The 26,414-nt window shown below is 33.1% G+C and overlaps 1 protein-coding gene across 6 annotated transcripts in view; it reads right to left on the bottom strand.

Moving 5' to 3' along the window:
* Positions 1 to 26,414, bottom strand: part of LOC118196381 (SEC14-like protein 2) — a 208,552-nt gene that overhangs the window by 93,143 nt on the left and 88,995 nt on the right. Inside the window, exon 1 of one of the 6 annotated variants that reach the window (XM_035367826.2) lies at positions 6,187 to 6,332. The exons of 4 other annotated variants lie outside the window; for them this stretch is intronic. In XM_035367826.2, coding sequence (XP_035223717.1) covers positions 6,187 to 6,224 — 38 coding nt within the window. In that variant the 5' untranslated portion in view covers positions 6,225 to 6,332. Of the gene's footprint in view, positions 1 to 6,186; positions 6,333 to 26,414 lie in introns of those variants that run through there. One more of the 6 variants, XM_085814683.1, reaches the window with a different exon arrangement.

Here is a 26,414-nt window from a genome sequence, read left to right on the forward strand (position 1 = left end):
TATTTAAAAATTAGACTTAACCGCACTTAACAGATTTTAAATTGTTGATAATTTATTCTACAAATATTGCCTGCAGGTTTCCTAAAGGCATAAAAACCTTAAGCGGAAGATAAGAACAACATAATTCAATAAATTTTAAAACAAAAAATGCACAATTTACAAACTTATAAGAGTAAAGAAACTGAGATTACTAAGCCGGGTAACAGAGTGGATATATATATAAAAGTATTTATATATGTTTGGTGCGGCGATTGCAACCAAAATGCGAGGTGCACATCTAGATGTTTTAGCAGTCCTATATACAAAATTTCTACGTTCTGAGGCTACTCGTTTTTGAGTTATGCGAGATACGTACGCACATACGTACATACGTTCGTACAGACGCCACGAAAAATTCTCTTCGGAATTAATTTTAAAGCAGTTTTATAATATTTTTGAAGGGAAAGAGTATTTTATTCTGTCCTTATGTACAGATATCACGCAAAAACATCGTTAAATTGCATTCGATAGCGGTCAAAATGGATATTTTCGTTGAAATATGCTGCCTGAAACCTTTCGCGATTACAATACTTCCTTTTTACTTCGTACAAGGAAGTAAAAAGCATAATAATAGTGTATAAAAATTATGCTCAATCATAAAATGAGAGCCTTCAACATTATCTTATATGAAGGGGGTAAAAGGAACAACTATACATAGGTAATGACAGGCCTCTGTTTCGAAAGCAGTACTTTCTCAACATACTCTATACTTAACATAAAATACTTCCTTTTTACTTCGTACAAGGAAGTAAAAAGCGTCCTTTATTCCATCCATACTTACAGATATTACGCATAATAGGTCATTCAGATGGATTCGAGAGCGGTCAAAATGGTTATGTTCGCTGAAATATGATACCTGAAATTTTTTAAGATTACAATACTTGCTTTACTTCAGACAAGGAAGTAAAAATAAGTAAAATCAGACATTTTCAGATTTGCGTATCTTCGAGAAATCTTTGAAAATTGTCCAAACTTGCGAAAATGCTAAGAAATTCATGTCACCGTAAAATAATAACCCTAATTACATATCATAAAACTCTTAAGACGGATTTTTGGATAACGCGATCTTTCGGAGCTAAGATCAGAACAGAGATACAGCGCTCGAAGCTAAAAATCCCTGAATTTGATTTGGAGCACTTAGAACTGTTTCTTTGAACACATAAAGACAGTCATTTATTTGACACTTTTATCCATACGTGCAGGAAAAATTAAAAAACTGTGCTCAGAATCAAATGGCAATATGAAAATTCCTTTCTGAACACAGCTGATTCTGAAAAAAAAAATCTGATTCTCAGCTTCTGTTAAACACGTGGTATTTTTTTAAAAAAAAATACAGTTGATGAGTACATATGGAAGACTTTATACGATCTCAGATCATTCAGATATTAAAAAAAATCTTGATGATTTGGTCTTATGCTTTTCTGAAATCCGAGATCGCACTTTTTTTTTCGGCCCAAAGGAGCGTTAGCTCAGAAACGCTGTTAATTTCCTTTTGATAGTTTGTGTTGATTTGTACAAACATTAGGTTATTTCGAAGCAAAAGACATAAAAAATTAGCAATGCCCTCGCCGGGACTCGAACCACGGACCTCTCAAATACGCGCGGAATGTGCTGACCACTACACACGAAGGCGGGAGAAATGCCTTATATACCCTACTTTTAAAGGGCGACTGAGGTTTAGGGGACCCAATCGCCAAATCCTGGTAGTGAAGAATCATCATTCGAAACCTTTTAGTTCGACCGTCACTGTAGAGATATTAAGTTATTTCAAAGCAGGAGGCATGAAAAATGAGAAATGCCCTCGTCGGGATTCGAAACACGGACCTCTCGAATTCGCGTCGAGCGTGCTGACCACCGCACCAGGAGGACATGCCAAGAAGGTGGGGGGGATACCTTACAGGTTCACTATAAAAGTCTGAATCACTTTTCAAATTGTTACCACCAAATATTAGAGCCCTGCGTTACATTTAAAGAAATTAAATAATGAACAATATGCAGGAATGTATGTATGTTTTATGGTGGAAAAAAAAGGTACTTATAGACAACAAATTTTGAATAACGTAGTCCTCCACTCGAATATGGGCATTTGGAAATCCGAATTTAGAATTTCTTTTATTACCTGTTTTATATATTCTAGATTTTTAAGGAATTTTTGATTAAAAAACTCAACGACTTCAAAGCGTTCCATTAACACTAACATCGCTTGCATCTTCATGCACGGATATTTTTTGAGCGAGGTTTCTTTTATTGTGATATTGCTGTTGAATTGAATTTTATGATTTAAGTTCATAGAACATGATATTTAATAAATAAAAGTAAATTTTAGCCTAGGCCTCCGTTTTACAGTCCGTCTTTCAGTGAGCTTTCGATGAAAACGTTGAAACTTCGACACACAGTTTCATATGTTTAACTGAATGATTCAATCAGCCGTCTATAACAAAGAGTTATTTCATCATTTTGTTTTTGAATTTTATATATATGTTAGCTATTTATTTATTGCTAATATATTAAACGTATTTTTAATGCACTAAGAGAATAAAATAAAATCGGGGTAGATATCATTTTATACATTTTTCGAATATGAATTCCAGTTTATTTTGAAAATTAATTGCTTTAATCCTAATGTATAACTAATGTGTAGCATAGCACGCAGTGCTTTTAAGATGGTGATGTATATCAAGCACGGAGACCGATTACTAGAAAATTTATTTCTCGTTTGCCACTAGATGGCGCTCTGTAACATCACAAAACATGTCAGTATTGGATTTTCAAACCTCCGCATCCTTCCCTGAACGAAAACGCAGAATACTTGTAAAAACTGCTTTTAAGATAGTACTGTTAAAACACTTAAATGATGTTTTACTTTTTGTCTTTCTTAATTTAGTAAAGTTGCTACTAATTAAATAAGTATACTGATTTCCATGCATTCTGTAATAACCGTTTACTGCTTAATCATTCTTTTTCATCATCCAGTTATTTAAAGTTGTGTGAAAAGATAATATTTACAGAATATATTTTTGCCCGATGTGATTCATACTTCTAACACTTCTTCACACACGTTCACTTTTAATGCTATTTTTCCGTGTTCTCCCCCCCCCCCCAAAATGAGTATTCTGTGAGAGAAATTCACATCCTTTATTAATCCAACTGCTCATCGAATATAAAGTGCAACTTTTGGCTCAGTTAATATACTGCAAAAAAAGAAGCGCGTTTGTAAAATTAATTTGTGTTCTTCAACTTAAAACAAAAATGAACTTCTGAAAAATATTTAATTTTTTAATGTTACCGGAGAAACGTATGTTTTCTATTCCGTTTTATAGAAAATAAAAATACTTCACTTAGGCTATTATTTTAAAAAAATTAAGCCAAAAACAAAGTGTTAGACTGGCGTATATTTTGAATAAAACTCTCTTTTGATTTCTCGGAAACCAAACGTAAATCCCTCTTTTTCAGGTGGTCATTTCTCGACTGAAGAAAGAGGGCTCACTAAATTGATAATTTAATGGAAAAGCTAAGCCAAAATAAGCAACATTTTTATTCTGAAGAAGAAGGTAGGCTGATATCTGATCACTTTCGAAAACAATAGAGTTTTATTACAAAAAAGAAAAACCTGAGACTTTTTTTTTTTTTTTTTGCGTAGTTTTAAACAATACATTAGCCTTTTTTCTCTTTGACTTATGCACGTGATAGTTGTTGAAAATGAAAAAATAGCTCATTTGCATTATAAGAATGTATTATAATTATAAGAGATCAAATTTTTAACGATATAACCTAATAATTCATTAGGTATTATTCTTTTAGCTAACAAAATGCTCGGTGAATGGTGGAACGCGTTAAAAATCCAACTAATTCATTTGCTTCTCTAAAACATCCTGAAAATTCCACGGCTTAATTTCTAAAATTAGAAGTGCCGGAGCCATAGGCAAGACCATCAGAAAAGAGGAACAAGAGTAAATAAATAAAGAAAATGGGCATTAAAATCATTAATAATTTTTGAATTAAATAGTTAATTATTACCCGATTAATTAATAATTATTAAGTTAACATTAATAATCGATATTTTATTGTTATTTAATTAATATTTATTGCTCAACCAATTAATTATTATTCATTTAAATAATTAAAGATTACAGTAATTAAATTATTAAAATTAAATAAAATATACAAAGATAAATTAAAATTTAATAAGCGATTTTAATATAATTTTATTGCTAAAAATAAAATTTTCGAATCAGATTTCTACTGATATTGTTGTTCAGTTACATAGAAGTGGTGCCGGAGCCTTCTTATTTAGGGCTCCGGCGCAATTTAAGCTCTGGAAAATTCTCAAAGGATGTATCTTGACAACTCCACAGCAGTAATGATCATGAAACCAACAGTACATCTTGAATTAAAACTTTGCTTTTCCTTCCAAGAAACTTCTGTTTTCTGTCGCCTTACTTTCAGAACTAACGTTATCTTGTAAAGCATATTTCGAAAATAAAAAAAAAATTAAAAAAAAAATTCTCGCATTGCAATAAAATTGTATGTTTATAACGTAAATAAAATATGCGAAAAGTAAATTGAGGTACACAGTTTTAATCAAATGCATTAATATTTAAAAAGTATTTTTGGTACTATTCAGTTCTGAGAACCGTAAAAAAGTTGCAGCGAAAATGTATGCGCAAAAGCGCCAAATCTAGTAAACGCGCCCCAAATCTAGCGTACGCGCTGATTTCTAATTGCGTAAGTTTAGATAGTTCTATATTTCTTAAGACGCCATTGAAATACTACTTTAATTTTTAAATCCTTTTTTGATATCCTATCGATTTAACAATCTACGAATTGCCCATGAGGAAAAGGCTGCAATAGAATTTTTTCAAAGAAAACGCATCATTCATGATAGAGAATTATGTTTGAACAACCAACGAGATGAAATTATGCTTTAGCGATAACGCGGTAGCGAAATAGCGATTCAGGAATCCATTCAGTTGTGTTTAGCCTTTTTTTATATAAATTATAATAATGATCTGAAATAGTTATTGACTCTTATGCTTCCATTCAGTTATGTTTAGCCTTTTTTATATAAATTACAATAATAAAAAAGTATTATGAAATTAACCTTTCATCTAAATTAAAACAATAATCGTAGATAGTTATTTACTGTTATACTTCCCTTGTGTTAGGGTTGCCGCAATTATTTTTGGCAGCACTGGCATCAACAATAGCTTGGCAATTTTTTACGGTCCTCAAAACGGAATAGTACCGTATTTTTCAGTTATCACTGCACTTTTTTATGCACAAGTCGTGGGTCTGTTAACAATGTGATATTTCAAATAAAATTATACGTAAAAATTTGTAATAAATTTATTTGCTATTGCTATTCCATAAAAGTTTGCTGCATAACAAAATACCACGGCCGAGCGGTCGTGAACACTGGTAGTTCGGTCCGAGGTTCGAATCCCGCGAACGGGCTGGCTGCATGAGTGTTTTCGTGGTTTTCCCCATGTGTAACGTGTATACGAGCCAGTTTCCCTTAGAAAGTCCTCCACGAAGGCATCCCTCCCCTTAGGCAGATAGCCCTAGTGTGCTTTGCCATAATTAAATACACACATACACACACACATAACAAAATACCAGAGCTCAATAAAATAGGATCTTACGTAGTAATAAGAGCTTACGTAAATGTTACTGATGGCAGTATTTCTTTCAGCATTTAAGTAAGATTGACATGCCTTATTACCATTAATTTAGTTATATTTAACAGCTTTTTAAATTTAATTTTATGATGCTCTTAATAGGACTTCGGCACTTCTGATTTTACAAATTAAGTCCTGGCTGAATTTAAACTGTAATAAAATCAGTTAATTATCCATGAAAATCTTTCATATTCATTTCACCATAGATCAAACTCTTTCAAATACTCATATTTATTTATAACAGATATGACTATCTGCAAGTATCTTTGCTATCAGAGTTATAGCAAAACAATAACTTGAGATCCTTTTTTTCTAATTCCGAATAAATTAAAGTGTATTAAATGGATTGATGATATATTAATATCCTTCATGCTTAAATTAATTACAATGCGTACTTAAATCTGATTTATATGAATTAAGCGAAAGCTTAAGATGATCCGGTATCTAATGAAATAAAATAGTTTCTTACCCGTTTTGTCCATCCTGATCACACAGACTTATCACCATTGTTGCTGTTGTTTGAACACTGCGATACCTCGAATGTGATCCGTGTATCTTAATGCTCGTGTCTCTGCACGTGATTTCAGGTCTGGTGCAAGAGATCCTCCCCTTTTATGTTCCCCTTATCTTCGGTGACCTCGAAATTTTTCCAGAGGGGCCTTCTGGAGCATTCGACTGGCCACTGGAATGTGGGGAGAAATGTGGTACTAACACGTGAGTTTAGAATACACGTTTTCTAAAGAAAGTGGGGGTAACAACAGTGGGTCATTGGCCCAGTAAACCTATCGTAGTTGTTTTGTGTTTTGGGGCAGGCTAGAAAGTGCTCTAGCAAACATTCATGTTTGTGCACCGCAGTGTTGGTTGTCCAACAAGATATCCGCTTACGTTGCAAACTGGGTTTAATTAGTATTAGAAGAGATTACGGGTAAAGTTTCTGTCCACTTTCTGCACTTCTGTTTATCTGATGGCAGATTAGATAACATTTAGGTGTGTTTGCATATGCAAGAAATTTTGTTTTTCTTGTAATACGTTTAAATCTTAATGTGTTACGTGGAAGGCATATTCCGCGGAACGGTTAAAAATTAATCAGATTCTCGATTAAACCGCGTGATTGCGGTCAGGGTTCTGGTAATCCGTTTGCTAGAATAATCCAGTTTCGTATTAACAAATGATTACGTCGATAGACCAAAATATTTCAACCTGATATACTTCTAAAAAAGTATAGCAAATTTTTATAGTTTATTTTTTGACATTATCTTCTTTATCTTGATACACTTTTCACATATTTGAATGAACAGTTCTGTGCCTCTGAAAAAGCAATATGAAGGTTGATTCTCAAAATGCTCCATAAATGCTAGACATCATTATCATTACATCTCTATGATGATTCTCCACCACTAGGATTTGACGATTGGGTCCCCTTATCCGCCCTTGAAAAGGGGAAGTATATAAGGTATTTCTCCCGCCTTCGTGGTGTACACTCGGCGCGTATTCAAGAGGTCCGAGGTTCGAGTCTCGGCGAGGGTATCCTACATTTCTTCGCAACACTTGCTTCAAAAGATCTTATGTCTCTACAAGCTTCATATTTGAAGAAAATTTAAATTATATTTTAACTGACTTGAAATGTTAGATTTATAATGTTACTGCGTGAGTTTTATGTTGGCAACCGCCGTCGATTCCCCTAGCGCATGCGCATGATAAGCAAGTTGTCTGCTGCGTAATACTTATACTTAGTTAATACGTAGTTACCCAAAACTCAATGGTGAGTATTGCATGTAAGAGAGACGTGCAAAGTGCTGTGTAATATCATGTTTCTACTCTGTTGTTCAACGTCTTCATAGATTAAATAAATACTAATATAGACATTATAATGTTATAAATTTGTCATGTATGTGGAAGACGTCGTTTTATTCTTCATTTTTTTTTATTATAAATTTTTTCTTTTTGTGTGTTGTGTGCTATTATTAACATTTAACACAGCGAGTTAGCTCTCAAAACTTCATTGTTAAGATTTATCAAATAATTGAAAATACTGAAATAATTTAAAAATTTTAACCGTAAGTGCTCAAAACAAAGGAAAGAGATCTTTGACTCAAAGATTTATTTCGTAAATTTGTCTACTGTCGGTGTTTCCGAAGTATAAATGAAAAGTTGAAATTTATTATTTTTTTTTTAATCAGTTAAACCGAAAGAGCAAAAAAAGATGAAAGAGAGGAGAAAATGTTGATTGCAAGGTCATATAGATGTCCGAATTGTGAAAGGAATATAAAACTGGTAGAGCGAAAGAACTATAGACATGGCTTTAAGGAGATGTGTAGAGTCAAAGAATCTCTAAGGAGACGAATGAAAGCTTCCATAGACGCAATGTAAACCTGTTTCGCCTCTGCGCCGCTGTCAGGGTGGAATTTAAACAGCGCAGTTAGAGGAGATAGTAAATTTTTTACTTTGAAATAACTCAAAATGTTTTATTTTCATACATTTCTGGAGTTTTATGAGCAAAAGGATGTTAGTTGGAATTTTCGGCGAATTATAGAAATCCTGTCCAATTTTTACTTTCAATTTAAACAGCGAGCCATACGAAGACAGAGATTCTTTGGTAGAGTTACGCAAGGCGAATGTAAAGATGGTGTTGAAATTATTTCTTTTTCCCTCCGATGGATTCAGTTTTTCTTTTATTTTTTATCGTCTGTCGCCGACTAGGTCACGTGACTGTCGGCAGAGAAGGAATGTAATACTCTGTTAGTTAGCTTGAGGGCGACGCCTTGAAATGATCTGTTCTTGGCCGCATAGCGGTAATTGTTCTTGATAAACGAATCTTGGCCCTATGATGGGAAAATTTATAATATATGTATGATTGTGCTTTCAATAATGTAAATAATGTACATAAGCTCTTCATTAAATGTTTTGTTTTTATATAAAAAAATAGAATCGTGAATTCGTGAGCATAAACGTGACAATTTTCATACACATATTTTTGGTGCCGAAATTCCCGGACCTTTAGATACTTTAAAATCGAAACTGAATATAGTTGAATATAGTTCTATGCTGGAATAATGGAAGGATACCTGAAAATATCAGGTAAGTCATTTTCTTTCATTCTTGAAGTATTCAACCTTGAAAAATAATGATTGAGTTGAATAAACGTATTGAATATTTATGTTGTTTTATTGAAATATTACTTGAAAGAATAATACTTCATTGATGCTTAAAAAAATAATTTATCTTAATCGAAGGAAATTTGTGGACTATAAATATATTGTTTTTAAAGGAAGTGCTTAAAATATTGAAATACTGTACTTTAATTTTTGTTACAATTATTTGTTGAATTTTATAAGGTTATATTCCATTACTTGAAATATGGAAAATATAGACAAATTAAAGTCGAAAAGAGCTGCTATCAGATCTGCAATCACTAAACAAATAAATAAAGCAGAAGATTTGCTGGTAGCAGCGATTGAAAGAACTGACACAGATTCCTTGTTAGAGTGTCAGGATATTTTGTCAGAAAAAGAAAATTCTTTAAATGAAATTGATAAAGAGATAGATAAATTGATTGAAGATAAAGCTGAATATGAAAAAGAATTAAAATCGGTTGAAGAATACTCTCATAAAATTTTGAGTATGAAATCCAAAATTAAGAATAGGTTAAGAAAATGTAAAGCAGATACCGAAGTTAACGTAGTTCAAAATGTACCTGTAACTCCTGTAATCGAAAGTAAATTTGTTGCGGCAGTTAAGTTGCCGAAATTAAATATTGAAAAATTCTCTGGTGATCCCAGCACTTATTTAGAATTTATTAACTGTTTCAAGAATGCTGTGGATAACAATGACTCTTTGTCAAAAATAAGTAAATTTCAATACCTGAAATCTCTTTTGACAGGTACTGCATATAATGTGGTATCAGGGTTTGATCTCACTGATGAAAATTATGATGAATGCCTAAAATTGTTAAACGAAAGATATGGTAGGCGTGATACAATCATAAACTGTCATATAAATAAAATTTTGAACTTAGAGCCAGTAAAATCATCAAATAATATAAGGGGACTTAGAAATCTGTATGATAAATGCGAAATACATATCAGAAATCTCAAGTCAATGGGGGTAACAACAGGTTCATACGGGCATCTACTTTTGCCTATACTGTTAAAATTGTTACCAGAAAACATGGTTCTAGAATTTCATAAGAAAAATAATACAGAAAATGAGTATAAGGTCAATGACCTATTGGAATTTATAAGAGAAGATTTACGTGCCCGTGAGGCCACAATATTAGTAAATAATTCTTCTAGTAATAAAATACATGACACTTACACTAATTTTAATTCCAAACAAAAATATAATCAGAACTTTTCTTCTACGAAAAGTGTTCCTTCGGCTGCTGCCTTGAACACTTCTATAAAAATATTTTGTGTATTTTGTGACTCTTCGGATCATACAAGCTTGGGTTGTAAAAGGTATACAGACCAAGAGAAACGTTTTAAATTGAAGAAGGGAGGACGCTGTTACAAGTGTTTCTTAAAATCACACCTGTCTTCTAACTGTAAAAGTAAATTAACCCCATGTTCGAAATGTGGTAATAAATTTCACAATGAGCTGTTCTGTAATAAATCAGAAAAACATGAAAGTCCTGAAAATATTAACGCAGATAAATCCACAACCTTAGTATCTTGCGTTTCTGAACAGAAAAATAAAACTATTTCTACATTACTCCAAACTTGTATTGTATGTGTCTCTGGTGGTGAAAACAAAATCCATGCAAGGGTTTTGTGTGATAGTGGTTCAGAAAAATGCTTTATGAAAGAAAATTTAGTAAGAAAACTGAATTTAAAGCCTATTAGAAAAGAAAATTTATTAGTATATTCATTTGGCGGACGAAAACCACAAGAATCATCATTTGACGTAGTTTCTCTTGAATTACAAAATGTTTCGCAAACAAACAATTCCATAAATATTGAAGCCTTGGTAGTTGAAAAAATAACTGGCGCTACAGTCAAAATTCCAGACAAAGGTTTGATTCAACGCTTGAAAATGAGAGGATTTAATCCTGCTGATACAGGGCATGAACGGGAAATAACTATTTTACTAGGGTCAGACTTTTAATGGCAAATTCAATTAGGTATTGTAGGAAAAATTGGGAAGCATTTATACATTGCAGAAACTATTTTCGGACATACTATTCAGGGGCAGATAGAATCAAAAGATAGAAGAATAAATTGTTGTAGTGTATCAGTTGAGAGTGAAAATGATGAACTGAAGAAATTTTGGGATTTAGAAGTCATGGGTATTGTTGAGAATAACGAAAAGAATTCTAGTGATTTAGAAATCATAAATGACTTTCAAAATAATTTGAAATTTAAAAATGGTCGTTATGAGGCAAAGTTACTACGGAGCAAATCTCGCGAATTATTGAGAAACAATCTTGAAGTGGCTAAAAGAAGATTTGCTAGTCTAGAAAATAAATTTAAGTGTAATGAAATGTTATTTGAAGAATACAACAATATTCTCAGGGAACAAGAACATTTAGGAATTGTAGAAGTATGCCCTGAAAACAGCTCGACACTTAATTCTTATTATATGCCTCACCATCCTGTAATTAGAGACGACAAAACAGCAACAAAGGTACGCATCGTTTACGATGCTTCTTCAAAATCAAATGATGCTCTTTCTCTCAATGATTGTCTGCACCCAGGGCCAAATCTAAATCCAAATGTTTTGGACGTTATTTTAAAATTCCGCGAAAATAGGATCGCCTTTTCGGCAGATATCGAAAAGGCATTCCTTCAAATATCAATCGCAGAAGAAGACAGAGATTATCTGAGATTTCTTTATTTTAAAAACCTTAATAGAAAAAAGAGTGTAATTTCTTACAAAATGACAAGAGCAACTTTTGGTGTAACTTGTAGTCCTTTCATCCTTGCCTGCACAATAAAACATCACATTGATAAGTACAAGAATTCTAACTTTAAGACTTTTGAAATGCTTAACTCAAATCTTTACGTGGATGACCTATTTTCTGGAGCGACAACTGTTGAAGAAGCGCTTAATCTATCAAATGAATCTGTTAAAATTCTTGCTGAAGGAGGTCTAAATCTAAGAAAATTCGAAAGCAATTCCCTAGAGCTTAAGCAGAAATGGCTTGAGGAAAAGTTAATATTTCTCAATAGTGACACTCCATGTACATCCTTAAAAGTACTAGGTTTAATATGGAACAATGATGAAGATGTCTTAGGACTAGAATTAACACCCTTACTGTCCTCTATAAACACTGAATGTACCAAACGTAATGTATTAAAAATAGCAGCCAAAATTTTTGACCCATCTGGATTTATCGCACCCTTTGTAATTCGAATTAAATGTTTATTGCAACAGCTATGGCTTCAAGGGGTACCTAGGGATGAGATCTTTTCTGGAGAACTCGAAAATGACTGGAAAATATGGCTCTCTGAAATAAAAAAACTTAAAATGTTGAAAATTCCCAGATATTATTTTCATGTACCAAATTTAGACAGGGACACTGTTCAGTTACACATTTTTAGTGACGCTAATCCGAATGCGTATGGCTCAGTCGCATACTTGAGATACAGAACTGATGAAGATAAATTTGAAACTACATTTGTTTTGGCAAAATCACGTGTTGCACCATTAAAGAAATTAACGCTTCCCCGCCTTGAATTGATGGGAGCACTGGTGGGTGCTAGGGTTGCCAACTACCTGAAAAATATTCTACATATTTCAAATGTCATTTTATGGTTAGACTCGGAAATAGTTCTACATTGGATTAAAGGTACAGCTAAAGGATGGAAACCTTTCATTGCTAATAGAATTTCAGAAATACATGAAATTTCAGATCCTTGTTCATGGAGACATTGCGAAGGAAAACTCAACCCTGCAGATCTAATAACAAAGGGTTGTTCTGCAAAAGAACTGATAAATTCTTCGAAATGGTGGCATGGCCCTGAATTTCTTTCGTTACCTGAAAGTCAATGGCCAAAACCCAAACTATCGACGTCAAAATTACATGATGTATCAGAAGAATCTCGAAAATCGGAAGCTATCCTAGCGTGTTTGATCAAAGCAGACAAAACTGAAAATGTTCCACTCATGAATTTGACAAAATTTAGTTCCTTGAAAAAACTTTATCGTGTGACTGTTTGGATTTTCAGATTTATATCAAATTTAAAAGTAAAAAGGGAAAATAGAAATTTTGCGGAAATTTCAGCAGAAGAAATCAGTAAATCTGAAACCTTTTGGTTAAAACAAGCTCAAGAAGATAGTTTTCCTGAAGTTATAGAGTCTCTAAGAGAAAACAAGCATATTCCAAAAGATTCAAAATTGTTCGAATTAAATCCCATATTATCAGATGAAGGTCTACTTTTGGTACGAGGTCGGTTACAAAAGTCAAACCTACTATTTAACAACAAACATCCAATAGTAATCCCTTCAAAACATAAATTAAGTGAATTAGTAGTACGAGACGCTCAAAAGGTTTATCATGCGGGTGTATCGGATACTCTAGTGCATATACGTGAAAAATTCTGGCTCTTAAGAGGAAAACAATACGTCAAATCAATCCTGAGTAAATGCTTGATATGCAAAAAATATAATGTACGTCCTGGACAACAAATCACCACACCTCTTCCAGCGGATAGAGTTAATGAATCTCCACCTTTCGCAATTTGTGGACTCGATTTTGCAGGTCCTTTGTATGTAAAAGAAAATGACAACAAATACTACATTTTATTGTTTACTTGCGCTACTACAAGAGCTATTCACCTTGAGCTCGTAAAAGGCATGAGCACTGAAGAATTTTTACTTGCGTTCCGCAGGTTCGTATCCCGAAGAGGTTTGTGTTCCACTGTGTACTCGGACAATGCTAGAACATTTAAAAGAGCCGAACTTGAATTAAAGCAAATGTGGAAAGTGATTAACCACCCTGAAGTTAAAAAATTTTATGCTTCGCATGGAATCACATGGAAATACATTGTGGAACGTGCTGCCTGGTGGGGCGGTTTTTATGAACGTTTAGTTCGCAGTGTAAAAACTAGTTTAAGAAAGAACATTGGGAAATCATCTTTGACTCAAAGTGAATTAGAAACGCTTTTGCTTGAAATAGAAGCGATGATAAACTCGCGTCCATTAACATACGTCTTTTCTGATCTTGAAGAGCCCTCCGCACTTACTCCAGCCCACCTGTTGATTGGTAAACGACTCTTGAGTTTGCCAGCTGTAAGGAGGAATGACTTGAATTTACCAGGTTCCAGAGAAGTAATGTTAAAACGTTTCCGTACACGAGAAAATCTAATAAATCACTTTTGGAACAGATGGAAAAAAGAATATATCCTGTGCTTGAGATCTGCTCATTATACCGGTCAGAAGAAATCATCTGCATTCAACGTAAACGATATAGTACTTGTTCATGATGAAAATTTACCTAGAAGCTGGTGGAAATTAGGAAGAATAACCAAAACCTTTATTGGTAGAGATGGAATGATCAGATCGTGTGAAGTGAAAACTGGTAATTCGGTAATCAAACGTCCAGTGCAGCTATTGTACAATTTAGAAATTGATGATATCAGTAATTGCAATAATCAGTGACTGGTTAAAAAAAAAATTTGGACTGAATGACTGATAAACTGATGATAGGAAAAAAAATGTTCTTTTTCATAATGTTTTCATTTATTCATTATTATTTTCCTTGGTTTAATGATTTGTGGTGATCTTGAGAAATGTTAATTTAAATGTTTTGTTTTTTCTATAGTTTCAGAAAACTTTTTTTTTCTTGGTGTTAAGAAATTATTGATATAATGTGACCTGTATATGTAAGTAATTTTTATTTGTTTCTTATTATTATAGTAATATTGTAATAATTAGTTAAATTTATGATGAACCTATTGTTCATCGGGGGGGAGTTTGTTGAAATTATTTCTTTTTCCCTCCGATGGATTCAGTTTTTCTTTCATTTTTTATCGTCTGTCGCCGACTAGGTCACGTGACTGTCGGCAGAGAAGGAATGTAATACTCTGTTAGTTAGCTTGAGGGCGACGCCTTGAAATGATCTGTTCTTGGCCGCATAGCGGTAATTGTTCTTGATAAACGAATCTTGGCCCTATGATGGGAAAATTTATAATATATGTATGATTGTGCTTTCAATAATGTAAATAATGTACATAAGCTCTTCATTAAATGTTTTGTTTTTATATAAAAAAATAGAATCGTGAATTCGTGAGCATAAACGTGACAATTTTCATACACATATTTTTGGTGCCGAAATTCCCGGACCTTTAGATACTTTAAAATCGAAACTGAATATAGTTGAATATAGTTCTATGCTGGAATAATGGAAGGATACCTGAAAATATCAGGTAAGTCATTTTCTTTCATTCTTGAAGTATTCAACCTTGAAAAATAATGATTGAGTTGAATAAACGTATTGAATATTTATGTTGTTTTATTGAAATATTACTTGAAAGAATAATACTTCATTGATGCTTAAAAAAATAATTTATCTTAATCGAAGGAAATTTGTGGACTATAAATATATTGTTTTTAAAGGAAGTGCTTAAAATATTGAAATACTGTACTTTAATTTTTGTTACAATTATTTGTTGAATTTTATAAGGTTATATTCCATTACTTGAAATATGGAAAATATAGACAAATTAAAGTCGAAAAGAGCTGCTATCAGATCTGCAATCACTAAACAAATAAATAAAGCAGAAGATTTGCTGGTAGCAGCGATTGAAAGAACTGACACAGATTCCTTGTTAGAGTGTCAGGATATTTTGTCAGAAAAAGAAAATTCTTTAAATGAAATTGATAAAGAGATAGATAAATTGATTGAAGATAAAGCTGAATATGAAAAAGAATTAAAATCGGTTGAAGAATACTCTCATAAAATTTTGAGTATGAAATCCAAAATTAAGAATAGGTTAAGAAAATGTAAAGCAGATACCGAAGTTAACGTAGTTCAAAATGTACCTGTAACTCCTGTAATCGAAAGTAAATTTGTTGCGGCAGTTAAGTTGCCGAAATTAAATATTGAAAAATTCTCTGGTGATCCCAGCACTTATTTAGAATTTATTAACTGTTTCAAGAATGCTGTGGATAACAATGACTCTTTGTCAAAAATAAGTAAATTTCAATACCTGAAATCTCTTTTGACAGGTACTGCATATAATGTGGTATCAGGGTTTGATCTCACTGATGAAAATTATGATGAATGCCTAAAATTGTTAAACGAAAGATATGGTAGGCGTGATACAATCATAAACTGTCATATAAATAAAATTTTGAACTTAGAGCCAGTAAAATCATCAAATAATATAAGGGGACTTAGAAATCTGTATGATAAATGCGAAATACATATCAGAAATCTCAAGTCAATGGGGGTAACAACAGGTTCATACGGGCATCTACTTTTGCCTATACTGTTAAAATTGTTACCAGAAAACATGGTTCTAGAATTTCATAAGAAAAATAATACAGAAAATGAGTATAAGGTCAATGACCTATTGGAATTTATAAGAGAAGATTTACGTGCCCGTGAGGCCACAATATTAGTAAATAATTCTTCTAGTAATAAAATACATGACACTTACACTAATTTTAATTCCAAACAAAAATATAATCAGAACTTTTCTTCTACGAAAAGTGTTCCTTCGGCTGCTGCCTTGAACACTTCTATAAAAATATTTTGTGTATTTTGTGACTCTTCGGATCATACAAGCTTGGGTTGTAAAAGGTATACAGACCAAGAGAAACGTTTTAAATTGAAGAAGGGAGGACGCTGTTACAAGTGTTTCTTAAAATCACACCTGTCTTCTAACTGTAAAAGTAAATTAACCCCATGTTCGAAATGTGGTAATAAATTTCACAATGAGCTGTTCTGTAATAAATCAGAAAAACATGAAAGTCCTGAAAATATTAACGCAGATAAATCCACAACCTTAGTATCTTGCGTTTCTGAACAGAAAAATAAAACTATTTCTACATTACTCCAAACTTGTATTGTATGTGTCTCTGGTGGTGAAAACAAAATCCATGCAAGGGTTTTGTGTGATAGTGGTTCAGAAAAATGCTTTATGAAAGAAAATTTAGTAAGAAAACTGAATTTAAAGCCTATTAGAAAAGAAAATTTATTAGTATATTCATTTGGCGGACGAAAACCACAAGAATCATCATTTGACGTAGTTTCTCTTGAATTACAAAATGTTTCGCAAACAAACAATTCCATAAATATTGAAGCCTTGGTAGTTGAAAAAATAACTGGCGCTACAGTCAAAATTCCAGACAAAGGTTTGATTCAACGCTTGAAAATGAGAGGATTTAATCCTGCTGATACAGGGCATGAACGGGAAATAACTATTTTACTAGGGTCAGACTTTTAATGGCAAATTCAATTAGGTATTGTAGGAAAAATTGGGAAGCATTTATACATTGCAGAAACTATTTTCGGACATACTATTCAGGGGCAGATAGAATCAAAAGATAGAAGAATAAATTGTTGTAGTGTATCAGTTGAGAGTGAAAATGATGAACTGAAGAAATTTTGGGATTTAGAAGTCATGGGTATTGTTGAGAATAACGAAAAGAATTCTAGTGATTTAGAAATCATAAATGACTTTCAAAATAATTTGAAATTTAAAAATGGTCGTTATGAGGCAAAGTTACTACGGAGCAAATCTCGCGAATTATTGAGAAACAATCTTGAAGTGGCTAAAAGAAGATTTGCTAGTCTAGAAAATAAATTTAAGTGTAATGAAATGTTATTTGAAGAATACAACAATATTCTCAGGGAACAAGAACATTTAGGAATTGTAGAAGTATGCCCTGAAAACAGCTCGACACTTAATTCTTATTATATGCCTCACCATCCTGTAATTAGAGACGACAAAACAGCAACAAAGGTACGCATCGTTTACGATGCTTCTTCAAAATCAAATGATGCTCTTTCTCTCAATGATTGTCTTCACCCAGGGCCAAATCTAAATCCAAATGTTTTGGACGTTATTTTAAAATTCCGCGAAAATAGGATCGCCTTTTCGGCAGATATCGAAAAGGCATTCCTTCAAATATCAATCGCAGAAGAAGACAGAGATTATCTGAGATTTCTTTATTTTAAAAACCTTAATAGAAAAAAGAGTGTAATTTCTTACAAAATGACAAGAGCAACTTTTGGTGTAACTTGTAGTCCTTTCATCCTTGCCTGCACAATAAAACATCACATTGATAAGTACAAGAATTCTAACTTTAAGACTTTTGAAATGCTTAACTCAAATCTTTACGTGGATGACCTATTTTCTGGAGCGACAACTGTTGAAGAAGCGCTTAATCTATCAAATGAATCTGTTAAAATTCTTGCTGAAGGAGGTCTAAATCTAAGAAAATTCGAAAGCAATTCCCTAGAGCTTAAGCAGAAATGGCTTGAGGAAAAGTTAATATTTCTCAATAGTGACACTCCATGTACATCCTTAAAAGTACTAGGTTTAATATGGAACAATGATGAAGATGTCTTAGGACTAGAATTAACACCCTTACTGTCCTCTATAAACACTGAATGTACCAAACGTAATGTATTAAAAATAGCAGCCAAAATTTTTGACCCATCTGGATTTATCGCACCCTTTGTAATTCGAATTAAATGTTTATTGCAACAGCTATGGCTTCAAGGGGTACCTAGGGATGAGATCTTTTCTGGAGAACTCGAAAATGACTGGAAAATATGGCTCTCTGAAATAAAAAAACTTAAAATGTTGAAAATTCCCAGATATTATTTTCATGTACCAAATTTAGACAGGGACACTGTTCAGTTACACATTTTTAGTGACGCTAATCCGAATGCGTATGGCTCAGTCGCATACTTGAGATACAGAACTGATGAAGATAAATTTGAAACTACATTTGTTTTGGCAAAATCACGTGTTGCACCATTAAAGAAATTAACGCTTCCCCGCCTTGAATTGATGGGAGCACTGGTGGGTGCTAGGGTTGCCAACTACCTGAAAAATATTCTACATATTTCAAATGTCATTTTATGGTTAGACTCGGAAATAGTTCTACATTGGATTAAAGGTACAGCTAAAGGATGGAAACCTTTCATTGCTAATAGAATTTCAGAAATACATGAAATTTCAGATCCTTGTTCATGGAGACATTGCGAAGGAAAACTCAACCCTGCAGATCTAATAACAAAGGGTTGTTCTGCAAAAGAACTGATAAATTCTTCGAAATGGTGGCATGGCCCTGAATTTCTTTCGTTACCTGAAAGTCAATGGCCAAAACCCAAACTATCGACGTCAAAATTACATGATGTATCAGAAGAATCTCGAAAATCGGAAGCTATCCTAGCGTGTTTGATCAAAGCAGACAAAACTGAAAATGTTCCACTCATGAATTTGACAAAATTTAGTTCCTTGAAAAAACTTTATCGTGTGACTGTTTGGATTTTCAGATTTATATCAAATTTAAAAGTAAAAAGGGAAAATAGAAATTTTGCGGAAATTTCAGCAGAAGAAATCAGTAAATCTGAAACCTTTTGGTTAAAACAAGCTCAAGAAGATAGTTTTCCTGAAGTTATAGAGTCTCTAAGAGAAAACAAGCATATTCCAAAAGATTCAAAATTGTTCGAATTAAATCCCATATTATCAGATGAAGGTCTACTTTTGGTACGAGGTCGGTTACAAAAGTCAAACCTACTATTTAACAACAAACATCCAATAGTAATCCCTTCAAAACATAAATTAAGTGAATTAGTAGTACGAGACGCTCAAAAGGTTTATCATGCGGGTGTATCGGATACTCTAGTGCATATACGTGAAAAATTCTGGCTCTTAAGAGGAAAACAATACGTCAAATCAATCCTGAGTAAATGCTTGATATGCAAAAAATATAATGTACGTCCTGGACAACAAATCACCACACCTCTTCCAGCGGATAGAGTTAATGAATCTCCACCTTTCGCAATTTGTGGACTCGATTTTGCAGGTCCTTTGTATGTAAAAGAAAATGACAACAAATACTACATTTTATTGTTTACTTGCGCTACTACAAGAGCTATTCACCTTGAGCTCGTAAAAGGCATGAGCACTGAAGAATTTTTACTTGCGTTCCGCAGGTTCGTATCCCGAAGAGGTTTGTGTTCCACTGTGTACTCGGACAATGCTAGAACATTTAAAAGAGCCGAACTTGAATTAAAGCAAATGTGGAAAGTGATTAACCACCCTGAAGTTAAAAAATTTTATGCTTCGCATGGAATCACATGGAAATACATTGTGGAACGTGCTGCCTGGTGGGGCGGTTTTTATGAACGTTTAGTTCGCAGTGTAAAAACTAGTTTAAGAAAGAACATTGGGAAATCATCTTTGACTCAAAGTGAATTAGAAACGCTTTTGCTTGAAATAGAAGCGATGATAAACTCGCGTCCATTAACATACGTCTTTTCTGATCTTGAAGAGCCCTCCGCACTTACTCCAGCCCACCTGTTGATTGGTAAACGACTCTTGAGTTTGCCAGCTGTAAGGAGGAATGACTTGAATTTACCAGGTTCCAGAGAAGTAATGTTAAAACGTTTCCGTACACGAGAAAATCTAATAAATCACTTTTGGAACAGATGGAAAGAAGAATATATCCTGTGCTTGAGATCTGCTCATTATACCGGTCAGAAGAAATCATCTGCATTCAACGTAAACGATATAGTACTTGTTCATGATGAAAATTTACCTAGAAGCTGGTGGAAATTAGGAAGAATAACCAAAACCTTTATTGGTAGAGATGGAATGATCAGATCGTGTGAAGTGAAAACTGGTAATTCGGTAATCAAACGTCCAGTGCAGCTATTGTACAATTTAGAAATTGATGATATCAGTAATTGCAATAATCAGTGACTGGTTAAAAAAAAATTTGGACTGAATGACTGATAAACTGATGATAGGAAAAAAAATGTTCTTTTTCATAGTGTTTTCATTTATTCATTATTATTTTCCTTGGTTTAATGATTTGTGGTGATCTTGAGAAATGTTAATTTAAATGTTTTGTTTTTTCTATAGTTTCAGAAAACTTTTTTTTTCTTGGTGTTAAGAAATTATTGATATAATGTGACCTGTATATGTAAGTAATTTTTATTTGTTTCTTATTATTATAGTAATATTGTAATAGTTAGTTAAATTTATGATGAACCTATTGTTCATCGGGGGGGGGGGAGTTTGTTGAAATTATTTCTTTTTCCCTCCGATGGATTCAGTTTTTCTTTTATTTTTTATCGTCTGTCGCCGACTAGGTCACGTGACTGTCGGCAGAGAAGGAATGTAATACTCTGTTAGTTAGCTTGAGGGCCACGCCTTAAAATGATCTGTTCTTGGCCGCATAGCGGTAATTGTTCTTGATAAACGAATCTTGGCCCTATGATGGGAAAATTTATAATATATGTATGATTGTGCTTTCAATAATGTAAATAATGTACATAAGCTCTTCATTAAATGTTTTGTTTTTATATAAAAAAATAGAATCGTGAATTCGTGAGCATAAACGTGACAATTTTTATACAGATGGAACTACAAGGTCTGTTCGAAAGGATTCGTGGTTTGCGAAGTAAATTGAGTGCAAGTGGTTTTTACGTATTGGGGTAAACACAGGAATGATTTTATACAATCTGAGTTAAGAATAATTAAAAAAATTGTCCCAGATCGGTTGAAGCCACGAGTTCCGATTCATTTTTAGAAATAATTAAAGCAAATGCTTTGCACGGATCACTTGTGATTTTCGCTTGCTGGAAAGCGTTTAGCTGTCTCGAGGCTGAAGGATATAAGCACTATCATTTGAAAGTGAAAAACAGCTTGCACGTCGAAAATCTGGGCACAAATACATTTGGTCGAAGTTGAGAACTAAAAGTAATTTTTATTTACTTTCTAAAGCGAAATATCGGATTCACGCCAAATTGGGTGATTTCATTGTTAAGTAATGAATGATATTATTATTATATACCTTTATTTTCGTCCTTGCATCATTTTTCTGGAAATGTTCCGTTTTTTTAGGACTCAAATCAATGTATAATATTTCTCTCTGTGTCATTTGCTTTGTGTTCTGATTACTATTTGTTACTTTAAAACGGCCTATTTTTGAAAGGTTAAAACGAAGAAATTTTAATTACACTGGAGTGTTTGTTGAGGTTGCAACTGTTCTTAGAAGAATTGTAATCACGACTGGTGCTTGTGCGCGATGCCAATCTGTGCAATCCTCTGATGCTTTTTAAGCGAAAGCAGATCGCTGTGTATATGGGGGAGAAGAACAGTATTATATCCTGTATTATGTGCAAAATATTATTTTTGTATTTTTATTTTATACATTTATATTAATTGTAAATTGCATTTTTAATCATCATTTTTGTATTTCAAATTAAAAATTTCATTGTTTTCTTTTTGAGATGTTTATAAGGTTTTTCCGTTAACAATAAATATCGATAGTTTGACGAACTTGAAGCCAAAAGTCGAGTCGCGAAAATCGCAAACTTGCATTCGATAAGTAACTTTTACATATTAAAATAATAATGTAAAAGTTATAAGGTATTTCTCCGACCTTCTTACTATGCCTTCGTAGTGTAGTGGACCGCACGCTCGGCCCGTATTCGAGAGGTCCGAGGTTCGAATCCCGGCGAGGACATCGCCCATTTCTTCACATCTCTTGCTTCAAGAGATCCTAATGTCTCTACAAGCTAATAATAATGTCCTCGCCCTCCCGGCGAGGGCAATGCTCATGTTAGCTCTCTCTTGCTTTCAAAAAACCTAATGACGCTGAAACAAAAGTGGCGCCCGAACTAAAAAGGTGGTGAATGATGATTCTTCACCACCAGGATCTGGCGACTGGGTCCTTTAAAACCCAGTTGCCCTTTGAAAGGGGGAAGTATATAAGGTCCTGCCTTCTTAGCATGCATTCGTGGTGTAGTGGTCAGCACACTCGACGCGTATTCGAGAGGTCCGTGATTCCAGTCACGGTTGCTGTTGTAATTGCACTTGGTGTTATATTTTTCACTTGAAACATTGCTGATTATTATAAATTTGTGGTTTTTAGTTTCCTCTCTTATTTTCCTTATTGTGAGGAATTAGATATTTGCCAGTTATTGATGTATGGAATACTAATATGCGCAAAGACATTATAATGTTATATAGGAATCTAGAAAACAGTGAAACGAAGGCTACGCATGATGTTCATTTGCAGCAAAAAATCATTTTTCTCTTTTCATTAATACATTCATTTCTTACATATTTTTTATATTATAATGAATATCGTCTACTTAATAGTATATAAGGAATTTTGTGTAGCAATAAAACAATTTAAGAAAACGGTACAATTAATCTGATTCTGAATCTTTTTAATCTGATTGATTTACATAAAAATGCATTTAATTACTGATATATCTAATTAAAAACATTCAATGCTTTTATAGAATGACGTTATATATTTTTTCCCTTTTTCATATACAGAAAATGTGTAACGTTCTCATGTTAGTCTAAATATCTATACGTCTAGTATACTAAAAATGCTTCGCTATTTCCCCTGAGGCCTCTTTATTGATAATCTCTGCTGATAAACCCAGTTAAACATTAAAACAGAACTTGTAGGTGACCGTGAAAATCCGAACCTTTTCAGATAATTTCTTTTTCTTTTGTTTCTCTCTTTTCAATTCATTGTATCAGTGTTAAATTTTCTTTGTAAGATGAGTTACGTAATTGTTTTTTGTATTTTTATTATTAACTTTTAGTCTTCTTATTTATTAAACATCACTTTTTTTACCACTTACGCGTAAGTGGCGTGGTAAATTTTTACCACTTACACTTTTTTTAAAACTAATACAATTCATACAAGAGATCTCCACAGTTTCATTTTTAGTTCCATATGATTAAGCATGTAGAGAGAGCTGGAAAAAAAATATTTAAAAATTTTTTAATACAGTAAATCAAAACTATGTTCTTAAAAAGTTTCTTTCTCTCACTCTCTTTTTTTAATATTACTTTATTTTATACTTCTTAGTCTATAGAATACAGAAGAAAATTACAGCTTCCTATAATAAGATATAGAGCAGTATATTTATTTTTCGATTTCCTTTGATCTATCTGATAGCTAGAATTTACATTCTGTTCATTTAAATTTTCGTTTGATTTAGAAATCTGTCATGACTTTTAAATCATGGATTTGCTACCAATGAAGGATTAAATCTTTTGATTTAAAAATCCGTCGTTATTCACAGCTGCATAATAACTAAACAAAAATTGAACGATTTTTGGAAAAAAAAAAAAAAAAAAAAAAAAAAACACTAGAATAAAGTAAATAATTATGTTGTGAATTTCCAACAATAAGGTAAATAATTATATTGGGAATTACCAATAATTTTCATTTGTAAAATTGTTTTCTGAACCATCTAATGAAGAAAAAACAAAACTGTGTGGTGCTTCATTTGATCCTTAAACAAAATTATGTAAGACAAATTCCATGCTGAAAAAGAGAAAAGCTCAAACTGATCCATTTTTCAAGTGCGAAACGCGGCTGGAGGAAAAATCCAGAAATTCTTTCACAAATCAGCCTTTTTTTGACCTCCCGATTTTCCTAAAACATATATCTAGAAATCAGAATTATTTCTTCATTTGATATACTTCTGTTCCCCCCCTAAAGAAAAACAGCTTCATGATTTATACAGCTGGATTAAGAAGCTTCATGTGTCAACTAACTTACAAAATCCATGAATATTTACAGAATGCGGGATACTTTCCGGAAGATATCCTGAGGCGTGACACTGCATTGAAATGAGGGATTATTTAGCTTTATCCGGAATGTCAACCTTTGGTTCGAACACATGTCGCAGAAGTCTGTTATAAGGAATTGGAAATAAGATGTACGAGTACGATGTTATAAGAGAAATTCTTCGAACTCTCCGCATTTCATTTTTGATAACCTAGTTCTTGGGTCTAAGACTAGTCATCTGTCTTACCTTGTCTGCACTTTCCTTTTCCCAAATTCCTAATTTTTTACTTAAACTTACGGCCTAGATGATTCCTTTATTTTTTTTAATTGATGATCTGTCTAAAGTCTTTCAATCTGTCTAAAAAAGGTTTGCCTTCAAGGACTACTTTCTAAGGGAAACTGGTTTACAATGGCATTACACATCGAAAACACCACAAAAAAGCCTAAACAGTTAACCATTTGGTCGATATTCCGAACCCGGATCTTGCCAATGGCTCAGCGATTTTAATCATTGGTCCACTGGTTGGCCTTGGATGGGAACGAACAAAATGTGCTTGGCTATGTTTGTTGTCCTATGACATTTAAACATAAGCTTACGTACACCTTCCCTAAAAAAGTGAAACTGCAATTAGACTAGTTGGCTGAAGATTATAATAAAGGAAAATACAAGGGCATTACTTCTCCTCCCCCCCACACCGTTTCTGCTTGTTCACTTTATTGCTTAGTGTTCAAATAAAATGCTTAATGCTTGGAAGTAAATTTCATTTTATGTGCAGTAAACAGCATAATATTTCGAGAACAGTTTATATTTTATTTTATTTTATTTTATTTATTTATTTATTTATTTTTGAAACGTGAAAATCGGTTATCAGGACCCATCGATTATGCGATTAGTTATATCCAGTTCAGAAAACGAGGCTGTGATGCGTATTGTTACGTACGTAAGTGTTCGTAGTGGACTGAATGCCTACAGAACCGACGATAACTAGATTAAATGATATTTTCCCGAAAGAAACACTTTACAGTTCTGGAAATTCTCACAAAAATACTCATACAGCTCTTGTCCGTATGACCGCAATTAGTAATTACTACTTCAAACTACTAAGAACGTTAAACATAACTTAATGCAAAGCGCATCTAAAGAGCGAAGCTCGCACGGAGATCTCTCACTACTAGGAGCTCAACTCTGACCTAAAAACTGAGAACTGGTGCTCTCTGAGGTGTTATATAGTTTTCACCAGGCCGCAGAGAAATTTCTAGTACCTTCTATTTCTTGAAATTGCTAGAAGGCATATACAGTTACAGTTACATGTAGGGATCAGACCAATTAGACTTACACGGGTTCGGGTCAAAATGTCGCAAGTTTTGGTGATTTTTGACGATTTCTCGCCAAATTTGGCGACAAAAATTAGTTGCCTAAACCAACGCCAGCTTGATTGGCGATATAGCCATTTACTTCAATGTTAAATGGGGCCTGCCCCTGTAATCTTACTTTTCCGGCGGATTTTATCATTCTCGAGTCATTTGATGATACTTTATACAAGAGATAGTATGATTTCACTAAAATTACTTGCATCTTTGCAGAATTCGCAACGATATATAAAAGGAAAGCGTATATGTGAGTCTCGCTAAAATGTCTTTTAGAGACAGCAAAATGATAAGAAATTTGAATACGATAAAGTAACTTAATCTTAAAGTTACAGATCAGTAAAGGGTGCTTACGTATTATCGCAAACGCTGTAGCGCAATTTGGCGAATTTAGCGGAAGAAAAAGAACAATTACTTTTAATATAAAAAATTATATATTACGTACGTATTCTACATTTCAACTACATGCTTATTCCTCAAGGCTATCAGTAAACCTTGTTACAAAGAGTTTTCGCTTTTGTTGCGATGCAAATTTCATAGAAGAATTCGAAGCATTGTTCCTTTAGTGATTTTGAGGCAAAGTTGTCTATTTCTACA

Source organism: Stegodyphus dumicola, chromosome 4 (genome assembly GCF_044657685.1).
Source record: "Stegodyphus dumicola isolate Sdum_Otavi_A_Nest chromosome 4, ASM4465768v1".
NCBI classification, from domain to species: Eukaryota; Metazoa; Arthropoda; class Arachnida; order Araneae; family Eresidae; genus Stegodyphus; species Stegodyphus dumicola.